The sequence below is a fragment of the Lutjanus erythropterus genome, chromosome 18, assembly GCF_056507025.1.
Source record: "Lutjanus erythropterus isolate fLutEry1 chromosome 18, fLutEry1.hap2, whole genome shotgun sequence".
Taxonomy (NCBI): domain Eukaryota; kingdom Metazoa; phylum Chordata; class Actinopteri; order Lutjaniformes; family Lutjanidae; genus Lutjanus; species Lutjanus erythropterus.
In genome coordinates this window covers 21,709,644-21,722,912 of record NC_139334.1, presented here as the reverse complement: position 1 = coordinate 21,722,912, position 13,269 = coordinate 21,709,644, and the positions used below count along the sequence as shown (strand labels likewise).

Genomic DNA, 13,269 nt, shown 5'->3' with positions numbered 1-13,269 from the left:
ATGTGGCTAAAGAAAATCAGGTATCGCAGGTATAAGTAACATCACTATTGGGTAACAAAGATTTGCATAACACCATCTTAACTGTTTAACAAAAACTGACAAGGTTGAAGACAGCAGACAACCTGTTTTTTGCTGAAAACAAGTCCTGCCCCTTTTTGCAGATAATGCTCCAACAAGAGTATTCAGGGAGTAGTTAATAAAAGAAGAAAGATACTCATCAACAGTGTTGTGCTAGTTACTGAAAACCAGTAACTAGTTACCGTTACTAGTTACTTTATTTCAAAAGTAACTCCGTTACTTTACTGATTACTTACACCAAAAGGTAATGCAGTACTGTGAAAAGTAACTTTTTAGTTACTATGAAAAAAAAGGTCTCCCATTAATGCTCTTATAGCCTTCATTTCAGTACTGTTTTTGCATTGGAGATTAATACAATAGAAATTGGCTGCATGTCTTCTACAACATACCTTGCAATGGCTTTATCAACTTTTTCCTGGTTAGCAGGAGCAGTCAGTCCCTCGGTTTAAATCCAGCCGCTGTTGCTGAGGTGGTGGAGGTGAAGTGGCATCAGAGTCTGTGTCTGTGCTTCGTCGCAGCATGTTGTTTCTGTAGGTGTTTCAACAGGTTTGAATTGCTATTTTGGGCAGTAGATAAGATCTTTGATCCAAGACACAACTTACATTTAACTAAAACGTTCTTGTCTTTGTGCTCGACAAAGATCAAGTAGTGAGAATATCTCCATGTAAAGTAACTTGACTTGGCCTCCGCCGCCGACGCCATGATGATACCAGTCTTGTAAATAGACACGCCCACACGGCGTGTCTTCTCCCGTCTCCCCGCTGACACACACACACACACACACACACACACACAGGAAGATTCAGGACTACACGGCTCTGGCTGCAGCTCAGTCTCTAGCCGAGACTACACAAAAAATAACGTAAAATAACGGAGTAACGCATCATGTAGTAACGTTAACTGAGTTACTGAATTTAAAACAATAATGCATTAGATTACTAGTTACTGCAAAAAATAACGGCATTACTTTGTAACGTGTTAGTCCCAATACTGCTCATCAATAGTTGCTAGTTCACTGTAGGGCGGCAACTAACGATTATTTTCATAGTCGATTAATTGGTTGATTATTTACTTGATTAATCGATTGGTGACATTCAGTTTCCCCTCAGGAGGATTAATAAAGTATCTCATATGTATGTACGTAATAGCTGATTGTTTCAAAAAGTGAGAAAATTATGAAAAATGCCAATTAGTGTTTCCCAAAGCCTAAGATGACACCATCAAAAGTCTCGTTTCACTCACAACCCAGAAATATTCAATTTACTGCCAGGGGGTAGTACAGAAACCCCCAAAAATATTCACATATAAGAAGGTAAAGCAGACAATTTTGACCCCAAAAATTACCCACAAAAATGGCGATTAATCTAGCAATCGATTTATAATTGATTAATCGTTAAAGCTCTAGTTCACTGGTTTGACACAAAGGTTTAATGCAGCTGCTGGAACAGTGGAACAGTTCAGCTGTCACCAAGTGTTTGCACAGAATATTGACACTGTCATAATTAATCTCTCATCGTCAAGTTGACCCAAAGTATTCAGGAGCTATCATTTGTTAAGGGCTTAAACTTTTAGCTTTTAGAAAGGAAAGATTTAAAACTCTGCATCTGTACTTAAAAAGCAGGGAAATTATTCACAACACTGTCAGCCTGTTCACTGATTGGACACAAATGTTGAATGTAAAAGTGTCAATTAGACTGTAACTGCAACAGAACTGTGCCAGTAGGGGGTTTCTATTAGCAGCAGAGAGTTCAACTGTCACCTGTCGACCTAGACTACTGACCGTGTCATAATTACAGTAATCTCTCAACGTCGAGGAAGGAGGTCAGAAGCTATTGTTGTTCGTTAAAGGCTTAAAGTGCTCTCAGTGCTCAAAGGCATCATTACAGTTTTATTACTGTTATATTTGACAGTGAAATGATGTCTTAAAAGGTCAACTTACCTTTGTGGTTTCTAGTTGTGCAGATTTTTTCATTATTCTACTTTCAACTTTAATAGATTATTTCAAACTCCACATCTCAAGTTAAGAGCAAGGAAATTATTCACAACACTGTCATATTTGACATCATCAATGAAGGAGTAATTGTTTTAATGCCTGCACCAGTTGAACGTTTGACAGGTGTGGTCAAGACGTGTGTTTTGTTTCACTAGTAGTTGCGCTCAACAGTGATGTCATGTTACATCACTGCAGTAAGACGAATAAACAATACAGCAAAAACAAGATTTTCAGGAGATGTTAAGTTACTCTATAATGACAATATAATGTCAGCTTTTATTACATAAAGGATAATGTACAGTGAGCAGGTCGTTATTGTAAAATAAATACCGAAAGGATGATCCAGGAGAGGTCTTGAATCATCCATGGTTATGTACCAATAAATCAACAATTTGACATGAAATATTCATTTTAAAATTATTTCAGTGATTTAACAATGATTTGATTGTTCCTCCAGAGTCTTTGATAAGAAGTGTGTCCATAGTAACGGTCTGCTTTACAGAAACAATAGACCTTAGAATGCTGTAATTGACTGGATTGATCAGAATCGAGTAAGTGTTATAGCAGCTTCAGAAACACTATAATACAGTCTGTCACTCATTGTGCTTAAATGCAGCTACAGAAGAAGAAAACACAGGTATAGGGAGCAGTAGAGCTCAGCAGAGAGGTTCCAGGAGTGAAAATCCCATTTGTATTCTGAAGATAGGATTTAGATTATTAGTCATGATTTCATAATTATGTACCCATCTAAGGTAGATTTACCACGAGCTACGAGCTCTGAGAGTTTTATGCCTTTTATTGATAGGACAGCTGACGGGAGGACAGGGAGAGAAAGTGAGGGGATGACATGCAGCCAAGGGCCTCGGGCAGAAGTCGGACACACGGCTGCTGCAGAGGACTGACAGCAGCGGTACATGGGGCGCACCATCAAAGAATAAAGTTAAATGTCATGTTTGATATAGGGCTGCAACATCAATAAAAATGTCAGAAAATGCTTTAAAATGTCCATCCCAGTTTCACAGAGTAGAAGTTTTTAAATGTCTCGTTTTGTTAGTCCAAAACCCAAAGATATTCAGTTTCCTGCAATAATCTGCTTTGGTACTCGATTCATTCAACAGAATGGCACTGTAAACCATAGACTGCATTACAAAGTGTTAGCACAGCTTCAGGCGCATCCCTTCAAATAAAGTTTAGGGATTATTGTAGTGTCATGTAACAGGTTTAAATAACATGCAAATTCTGAGGCCTAATCACAAATATGCACACTGAAAGGAAGACACACCGATACCTACACACACACACACACACACACACACACACACACACACACACACATCACACGCATAAGCTCTATGAGGAAGAGACGTGCCGTAAGTGTGAGTGCATTCCCATGTCTTTTTGGCCAGTGCAGTGTGTGTGTTTAATTCCAAATGACACACAGTCTGAGAGGAGGGGATGCAGGGACACACACACTCCTCCACACGTAACTGCACACCGACATGTACTCTTTAACAGCCCGGCACACACCTGCACACAGAGTTCCCTCTCGCCGCGGTGTATTAGGAATGCAGACGGTGTCACAGGAGCAGGGCAGGGCGCTGAGTAGCTTAATACAACCTAATGTATCCTGGCACATTAGCCCTTTTCTTGGATTGAGCATCCTCACTCATCGAGGCCCACTTTACCATCCTACCATTTCATCACACACACACACACATTTGCATCCAGGCGTGCAAACACACACGCGCACACATACACTTCACTGTATGCCTAAAGCACTAATGCTCAGATGGTAGTCATCCATAAATGTATCAGCGCACAATCAATAGGCAAAGCACATTTGTCTCAGACGAAAAACCACAAATGTACAGATTGAAATGAAAGACAGAAAAACTCCTCCTCCATCTGCTCTTCCTCCAGCCAGCCTCCTCCTCCTCTTCTGCTCTTTCTTTTCTCCTCTTTCTGCCGTCTTTTACTCTCATTTCATGCATTCTCATTACCCCTCTCTCTGCCCCCTTCTTTCCCTTCTTTCCCTCTCTTTTGTCCTTCTCTCTTTTGGCACGTATCTTCATACCTTTTCTCCCCGTCTCCCTCCCTTCTGTTCTTTCCTTTCAGCCCTTTTATTCTCATTCTGTGCATCCCTCCCTCTGTTTCTCTCCCTGCCTTTCCCCTTTAGTTGTTAATCAGAGTTGATTGGGAGCAGAGAGAGCCGAGAGGAGCTCCCCAGTGGATCAATGCCTCTAAATGATCTGTTCAAGGATCCCTTTAGAACCTGCAAAACTCGCTCTGATAGGGCACCGAAGCATGAAGGCGCTCATTTCACATCTAACTCACTTCCTGATTTGCCCTCTGGGAGAGAGATAGGACTGCCGTTAAAGGGATAATTTGTCCCAAAGCTAAATATCCCACTAACCAAAAGTGCTTAGACCAAAATGTCTTCATTCCAGGCAATCAATTACTGCCAAGGTGAGAGGGAAAATGATGAATTTGTTTAAAAAGCTCAATCTGTGTGCGCGCGCCATCTGAGACGTCGAGATTGCCCGACAACTGGGTTTGTTTATGCTCGTCTGATTGAAGAAATCTTCCTGCGTCTCAAATTTACCGAGCTTCGAGAAACAAGATTTGATAACGTGTGGCTGCAGCTGAATTTTAAATGTATTTGCCGTGGTACATTTGGAATTAAATTGATCGCAGCCATGGTGATGGTGTCGATGACGAGTGCCGTGAAGAAGTAGCCGGCGCAGACGCTGCAGACGCGGCCATGCCAACAAAGAGATTTGATATCATGCTACGATATCAGACTGATGAATTTTAAACAACCTTTGAGATGGTTAGATGATGTACTGAAAAATGTCTCAAAGTGAAACTTGAATTTTAAATGACTGTGGATTGTTATAGATGTTAAAATAAAAGGATTTATAGAGAGCTGGTAAATAAAATATCTGAAATATCAAATATTTAAAAAATACTGATGTATTGTATTTTCTCACAGAGGGGTGCTGATCTGAAAGCAACATTAGATCTGAAACAAAGTGTGTATTCTAAGACTTGTGGTTAAACAAATACATATTAAATATTGATTATCAGCTTTAAGAACTTTTACATGCATTACATTTAAAATGTAGGTGTCATATTGAGGCTGCAAACATGAGATTCCCCAGTATAGTAAAACTGTTTTCAAGCATAAGTTTGGTGATATTCTTTACTTTTCTTATTGTTATTTTTAATTAAGTAGCCTGAAGGTAGATATATTCCTTTGTGCCATAAATGTTCCTTATTGTCAAAAAATGCAAGTAAAAAAGACATTTCTACCAGTTGTGTCTGTGCAAAGTGAACTGGAAATAATAATATTTGCTCCAAATCAATTTTCAGTGTCTGCAACAGAATTCAGAACATTATGATCAACACGACAACAAGCTTTAGGTCTAATTAAGCCTTTTTTCTTTTGTTTGAAATTCCCTCATCTCTACAGGATGACCAGAATAATAATCAATCATTCCCCTCAAATGCATAAAAACAAAAGGAACAAGCCTGTTTTTACGGCAGAAAGTACAGAAAGTTTTGTGTTTAAATGTCAGCGGTGGTGGGGCGGGGTGGGGGTGAGGGGGTGGATATAATTTCTGAAGTTCACACACCTGAAAAAACTGTACAGTACAGTAACAAAGTATTTGAACTTGAATTTGAACTCCTCTGCGCCACCTAAGTGTGTATTAATCCACCGCAGAAAATCACACTTCTAGCAGTCTAATCTTGCTAAAAACCGCAAAGCTCATCTGTTTTAAGACATATTGTTGTGTGTGCATTTGTTTTTAAAGATTTATGTCCTCAGAACAATTGAGAGAGCCACAGGCAGCATGGGGAGGTCATGAAGTATAGACAGGCCGGCTTAATATTGTTGTTTTTTGTGGCATTTTGATGGCATTTGTCGACAATAACAAAAATATAGAATATCGGCAGCCTTATCCCCTAAGAGAGACTGTTTCACTCCAGTGACTTCAAGATTGTAAACAGACGTTCGGTTCCCATATAAGCAACATTGGCACCAAATCATAAACACAAATAGAGCTTGTATTATACCAGGAAAAGATGCAGCCATATGTTTTTAATGTTCTATAACTGCTTCGCAGAGACTGTTGACAAAAGGAGTCACCAACTGAGTTCAAGCAGCAATTATGTATTTCCATATGTTACCTGCAATTATTTCACAAGCTCTTTGAGTGAGTGCCAGAAGGAAGAACATAGCTAGAAGAATCACCACAATATAGACCCTACCCTCCACAATGTGTGGAGGGTAGGGTCTATATGTCTACACTAATGTTTCTTCTTCAGTTTCTTCAACCTCTGACCCACTTCTATTCATCATGCCAACCTCAGTGATCCGTATGTGTACCGAACTAAGTGGACGTTCACCACAGCCGCCTCGATACACTGCTGCAGGGGATGGGATAATAATGTGTGCTCTCTACCATCACATGACCCACTTCTCCGGAGTATCATTCGAGAAGGCTCATTCAAGCGCTCTTCCTGGAAAAAGATGATTTTCCAAACATGCTAATAATTCCCATGAAGCACATCTCGCCAAGCTTTATTAAAATAAAATCACTAACTACTCAAACTTTTACCATAACCAGAGGGACTATTATTGATTTTTTTGGGCATTCTCTTGCTTATTAAATAAGTTTAAAAAAAAAAAAAAACACCCTCTAGGATGTTTTTGCTGCAAACCTTCATGACTCAGGTGGTTTGAGCGCTCTCTATCAGAGAGCGTTTGTTGAAGTGTCCTTGAGCAACTCGCTAAGTCTCTAAGGTTCGCTGTTCTGCTGTAGACTGTAACCTCGGATCTTTGTGTGGATGTGCAAACACAAAAATGTAACAGCGCTCATACAATTTCATAACAAAGTGGATACTCGCCACTGTGTCCTTAATGCTGTGCAATCATACAGAAATCCAATATAGGTAGTAAATATTCATAGTGTTATGGATGATGTATAGGGTGTTTTCTCAAATTATATGCTTCGCACTATTTCATTTTAACACTAAAACTAAACTATTTCTGAAGCCCTCTCACCTCTGCCCACTGATTCTGTGCATATTCCTGAGCCTGTTTGTGATTATTTTTATTCATGAAGTATTTTACATTGTAACTGTGCCCCCCGGTCTGAGCTTGACTCCACCCACTGCACAATTTTGAATTTTGCTTAAAAAAAAGAGGGCAAGGGGTGGAGAGACAAGGGAAGGGGATGCACAGTGCAACCACTGTAGGGCTGAGAGATGTCATTATTTGTATCTGTATCTGTTCATCCAACAAAATGATCTGTCTGTGTATCTGTATTTGCAGAGGAGACTAGATGTAGGTGTGGTTTATACCATAAGTTATGCTAAACAGTTGGGAAAATGTATTTTCTAATCCGATATTCACTGGCAATGTATTTGTTGCGCCTTCAAGGCATCGAATTGATTTAATATCGGCAAAGATTAATTATGAAACTTTAACTGGGGGACAAAACTGTTAAATAAATTGAAAGATTATGTCTTGCATTGAAAATAGAATATAGTACAGATATAAAAAAAAAAAATATCCTGTTGAAGGGAAGAATCTTAAACTGTAATGATGGTGTGTTCATGTTTCTTGATGTGTTAATCTTCACAGTAGTAGAATTATACATATATATTAATTTTGTCATATAATGATATTAGAATATTAGAATTAATTAGAGTAGTAAAAAGTAGAATTCTTAACTTTGTTGTGTCACATTTTGGAAATATTTATTTCCTGAATTATAACAAGCAAATTTGGATAGAATAAATATCTGTAGTAAGAAAAATAAGTAAGCAATAGTAAGAACTAGCAGTCGGAGCTAACCTACCATCTGCAGCACAACCCACAGCCACTCATGGCATCATGGCTACGTGGTGTGGGTTGCTCAGTGCAGGGGTAACTACCGGTAGTCTGAGCTAACCAGCCAGGGGCAGCTGCTGTCAGACTCCCCGTGTCTGCAGAGAAACACTGGAAACACAGAGTCTGCTTTGACAGTTGAAAGACACTTGTGGCCCTTTTTTGAAAAGTTTCTGTGTTGTGTCTGCACTGTAGCTAGCTGTGGGGTGGTGGTACATCGCCGTACCCCTGCTGTTTCTCATCATCAAGGGAATAAATGCAGTCCACTAGAGCTTCTACAGACATCAAAAGTGCCAAAATTGAAAAATACTATGTAGAGGATTTGTAAAAATTGTGTAAACTCCTGTGAATGATGATTCTCTGTCTGCATTTGTTTGAAAATGAGCGCAGTTTCACAGACTCAAGAGCAGGGCACCCAGCTTGGATTAGAGGGAATTAATATAAATTTTTTTTAAATATAAATTTCAGTTCAACAGATGTAGTGTGGTCCCAAACATGTCAGCACTGGCCTTGCAAAGCCCAAGATGATTTAAAACACATTTTGAGCCATATTCAGCCCATGAAATGCAGATTTTTTACAAATTTATTAAGCAACAACATTAACATGAGGTGTGTTTGATCACAGTACAGTAAAATAATTCTGTTTACAGCTCACAAAACATGTTGACATGTGCACTACCTCTTTAATTTACCATTCTCTCTCTGTGTCTTGCAGGTTCTGGCATGGAGAGTACAGGGTGGCAGTGAACATTAATGACTATCTGGACATCTACTGTCCTTACTATGAGGGTCCTCCATCCCACGGGCGCATGGAGCGCTACATCCTCTTCATGGTCAACCAGGAGGGCTACACTTCCTGCCAGCACCGGATGCGTGGCTTCAAGCGCTGGGAGTGCAACCGTCCCAGCGGTCCTGATGGACCCCTGCGCTTCTCAGAGAAGTTCCAGCTCTTCACCCCGTTCTCCCTGGGCTTTGAGTTCAGGCCTGGACACGAGTACTACTACATCTGTGGGTTATCAACCAGACAGTGTGTGTGCGTGTGCGTGTGTGTGACTGTGTGTGTTTGCAGGTAAAGGGTGTTTGTCTGTTTGTTGTGTGCGTGCGAGCGTGCGTGTGCCTGTGTTTGCGTGTTAGCCACGCTTCTGTTCAGTATGCATTTGTAAACGATATGTAAATATGCAATCAACAGAAGTTGATTGAGAGAGTTCTCAAACACAGCCCGCCATGTCGCTCGCACACCCACAGGCGTGCATAAATACACCTCCATCTTGCCGTCGCTCCCCCTCGCCTGTCTCTCTGCTCTCTTTATTTCTTGATGTCGCTCTGTACTTCTGTTGAGATCATAAGTGGTGTGCTCAGCAAAGTGGTAAAAATGTCACCAGGCGTAGTTTGTAATCATTTTTATATTAGCTGTATTGATGTTTCTCCTCACTTCAACAAGTAATGTATTAGTATCACAGATGGGCCTTGCCCCCTGAGACTCTTTTTCTGAACAGAGTTAAAAAGCTATCATTCCCCCACCAGGCATGGGACAAATAGTAGCTTCAAATTACTCTTAAACATTGTTTTCAGCCGCTCGGTGTGGCAGATGGGTGGGATAGATTTACCGCATCCGGACAGTTAAGAGCAAGATCAGTTGGTAATCACAGAAAAGCACAATAAATTGACTTTCAAAAGCTGCTCTGTCAATGTCCAAACTTTCTGGCGCCGCGCTGAGAAGTGCCACTTTTTCTGTGCGGAGGCTGCAAGAGCTGCTTGTGACAAGACACTTGCCTGTTTGAATCCGCAGACCAGCTGGGAAAATATGGAGAACGAAAAATGATTGTTCTGAGAGAGGACAGTCATGATTCACACAATCACTTGTCAGAGGTCATTTGTCAGGAAAATGTATGCACAGATTGTTTTGAGTGTTTGAACAAACAATTTTTTTTTCTGCTGTTTGTCTGGTACAGACAGTCTCGAGCTGCCATTTGGAGACCGGTTGAAGGGTGCAAACTCAGCAACGCTTTGGTAAACAAAACTAAACTTTCAAAAAGGACACTTTAGTTGAGTGTAGTGGAAGTTGTTGGGAAGTTGCTTGCAGAAAGTCTCGTTTCTTGGACGTCAAATACCCAAGTTTTGGGAGGGTTAAGTGTACTGAACTCAGCAAAGTAATGAGAAACTAAGGAAATAGAAGCAGAGCTACCACCAAACACTTCTAGTGGTTCAAAAGCAATGATTGAAAGGGTTTATGTTATATGAGTCTATACACTTTTTAAGGAAAGTGTTGCATACTATGCCTTTAAAAATCCTGTGTGTACGATTCAGTTTAGATCTTTATAGCCTCCAATTAGAGCACCATGTTACCCCACCATGTTCCTGCCGTGGATATAAGCGTACAAACCAAACGTGGCTATATATTTGTCATGAGTTTTGCCACCACTGTAGTTTTTCCAACATACCTGGAAGGGGAAGGTGTTTTTGTTGTAAAAGTGATGTCAGTTAGATTTGGTTCAGTCAGAGCTCTGGAATATTAAATCTTCCATCTTTGTTCACTACATCTGTCCCTTTCTTACCCTTAAGCATGCGTACTACAGGTTATTTGAACTTCTTACAAAAATGTCAAATTATTGGTTATCTTATCGTATCGGCCATGATAGCAGCAGGTTATTATCGGTTATCGTATCAGCTGAAAAATATCCATATCATGCATCCCTGGAAAGAAGAAACAAAAATATTCAATGTAATATATGTAGTAGGGGGTCCCTGCTCCATCTCTCTGTCAGCTAAGGGGTCCACATTGAAGACGTCGAGGACCCCTGCACTAAAATCCTATGCACTGGTACTTAAAGTTGTAATTTGCCAGTACCACCAGTAAATAAAAGTTTCTTTTTAGTACTTTACAGAGTTTACTTTTATGTTAATGTCTAAAAGTCATACCAAAGCTTTCCGGTCATTGCTATGTTGTCCAGAATTTCTCAAAAACACAATGACTCTACTGCAGACTTGAGCAGCGTTTCTGCCCCTGTGCAGCCTGGCACAGGTCTCCTCATTTCTCCCTATGTTGCCGCTGCATCAGTTGGCTGAAAACTGACCTTAACCTTTTTAGGAGGAGATGATGTATTCTCACCATGACCCATAATGGGATGAGGTTCCTCCGCCGCCAGCCTCAGGTCAGCATGCAAGTGCGACATATTTCTTTGTCGAGTTGTTTGTCCTTGGACCGTGATTCTGACCCCACAGCGATATTGTCCTCGATCAGAGAGCAAAACAGAACCTTGACTTAAAGGTTTAAATTCAATTTGTTGTTCATATTTTATTTCTAATGTAGTGACATGATTTTTTAATTTGATACAATCACTGAAAACCCAATTATAATGTGCTGCACTGCTGAATTACTGTGAAAGATAATAAGATTATAATAATGTGAAGCCTCCAACACTATTTGTCTACAAAGTAACTTTTAAAAATCAATCAGTACTAAGCAGAGATGTAAAGTAATTAACTACAAATACTTTGTTACTGTACTAATGTAAAGTTTTCAGATATCTGTACTTGAGTATTTTTTTTTACTTTTACTCCTTATATTTTAACACAAATAGCTGCACCTTCTACTCCATACGTTTTTAGAATAGGCTTGTTACTTCAGTTTTAATGCATTTTAGGGGAGTTATTGATTATTTTTATTTTGCAATACTGTGTGCTGCCTTCCCAATATCAAGAAAGATTTCAGTCTAAACGGATGGGACAATAACAGAGAAAAGATGATTCCTTGGTGTATCCATCAATGCAAGATGAAGACAATGTAAACAATGTAATGAGAAAAACAATATAACAAGATGTACCAAGTCAACAACGACATAACAAAACTTAACAAGATCAAACAAGATGAAAATTACGTGAAAAACATAACAACATAACAAGACAAAAATGACACAAGACTCAACAAGATAAAATGGCATAAAAGATGTAACAAGACAAAAACAACATAAGATGAAAATGATATACCCAAAAAGATGTAAAAGATGTAACAAGATGAAAATTATATATATATAAAAAAGATAACAAGTTGAAAACAATGTTAAAAATGTAATAACACAAAAACATTTTAAAAGAAGTAAACTTAGTAACATGTAAGATGAAAATTACTCAAAAAATGTAACAGGACAAAAATGACATTAAAAAAATGTAGCAAGATGAAAACAATATAAAAGACATAACAAGACAACAATGACAGAAACAGTGAAAGAAGACATAACAGGATGAAAATTATGTAAAAGATGTAACAAGATGACAATGAGAGAAAACAGTGTAAAGAGGCATAACAAGATGAAAAACAGTGTAAAAGATGTAACAAGATGGAAACAATGTAACAAGATGTAACAAGACATAACGTAACAAGACGTAACGTAACAAGACGTAACGTAAGGTGAAAATGAGAGGAAAGAGGAGGACAACTTAACAATACATAATAAGACAAAAACATCCAAAGTGATGTAACAAGACAAAAACGGTGGAACAAAACATAAGACAAAAATAACGTAAAAGACGAAACAAGACAAAAAGATGTAACAATACATAACAAGACAAAAATGGCGTAAAGAACATCAGATGAAAGCGACATAAAATACGTAAGAGGATGAAACAGACAGACAGGGAGACTCGACTGCAGAAAGGGTGTTTTTCAGTTAGCCTTGCACAGAAATAACCGGTAGAACCAGTATTTTTTCACTTTTACTTGAGTAACAAAGTTGAATCAGTACTTTTAGAGTTTTTTTTTTTACACAATCATCTGTACTTCTACTACTTGAGCACAGAATGTCACCTCTGGTACGAAGTATCTGCAAATATTCCTTTGCCCCCGTCTGTTGTCTGCACCGTCACAAAGACACAGCAGGCGCGAGTCAGAGAGCTAAAGAGGCGAAGATAACAGCCACCCGATGTCCTACTGCACTTTTCCCAGTCGGCACACACACACACGGACACACACCCTTTTGTTTTCGGTCTCATGTAAGGATGGACAGGGCCCCTCCAGAGTTGTATAGTTGCTGACTATAGTATTGTGTTTCTGGGACCCCTGAGGGTAGTGTGTATTCCACAAGAGTGTGTGTGTGTGTATGTGTGTGTGTGTGGTGTGGGGGAGTTGAGGCTGGTTGTGGGGTCAGTTGTCAAGCGATTGTGAGTCCGTGAAAGGCCATGTCTATCATCTTGACTGACAACCACGCACGTTTTTGTCTCACACTGTCTCTCGCGTGCACGCACACACACACACACACAAACACACACACACACACACATGCACAGGTCAGTACTGATGTGGAAC

The 13,269-nt window shown here is 39.5% G+C and overlaps 1 protein-coding gene across 1 annotated transcript in view; it reads left to right on the top strand.

Moving 5' to 3' along the window:
* efna2a (ephrin-A2a) overlaps window positions 1-13,269 on the top strand; it is a 120,824-nt gene that overhangs the window by 98,333 nt on the left and 9,222 nt on the right. The window contains exon 2 of the mRNA XM_084742911.1: window positions 8,683-8,975. Coding sequence (XP_084599037.1) covers window positions 8,683-8,975 — 293 coding nt within the window. The remainder of the gene's footprint in view (window positions 1-8,682; window positions 8,976-13,269) is intronic.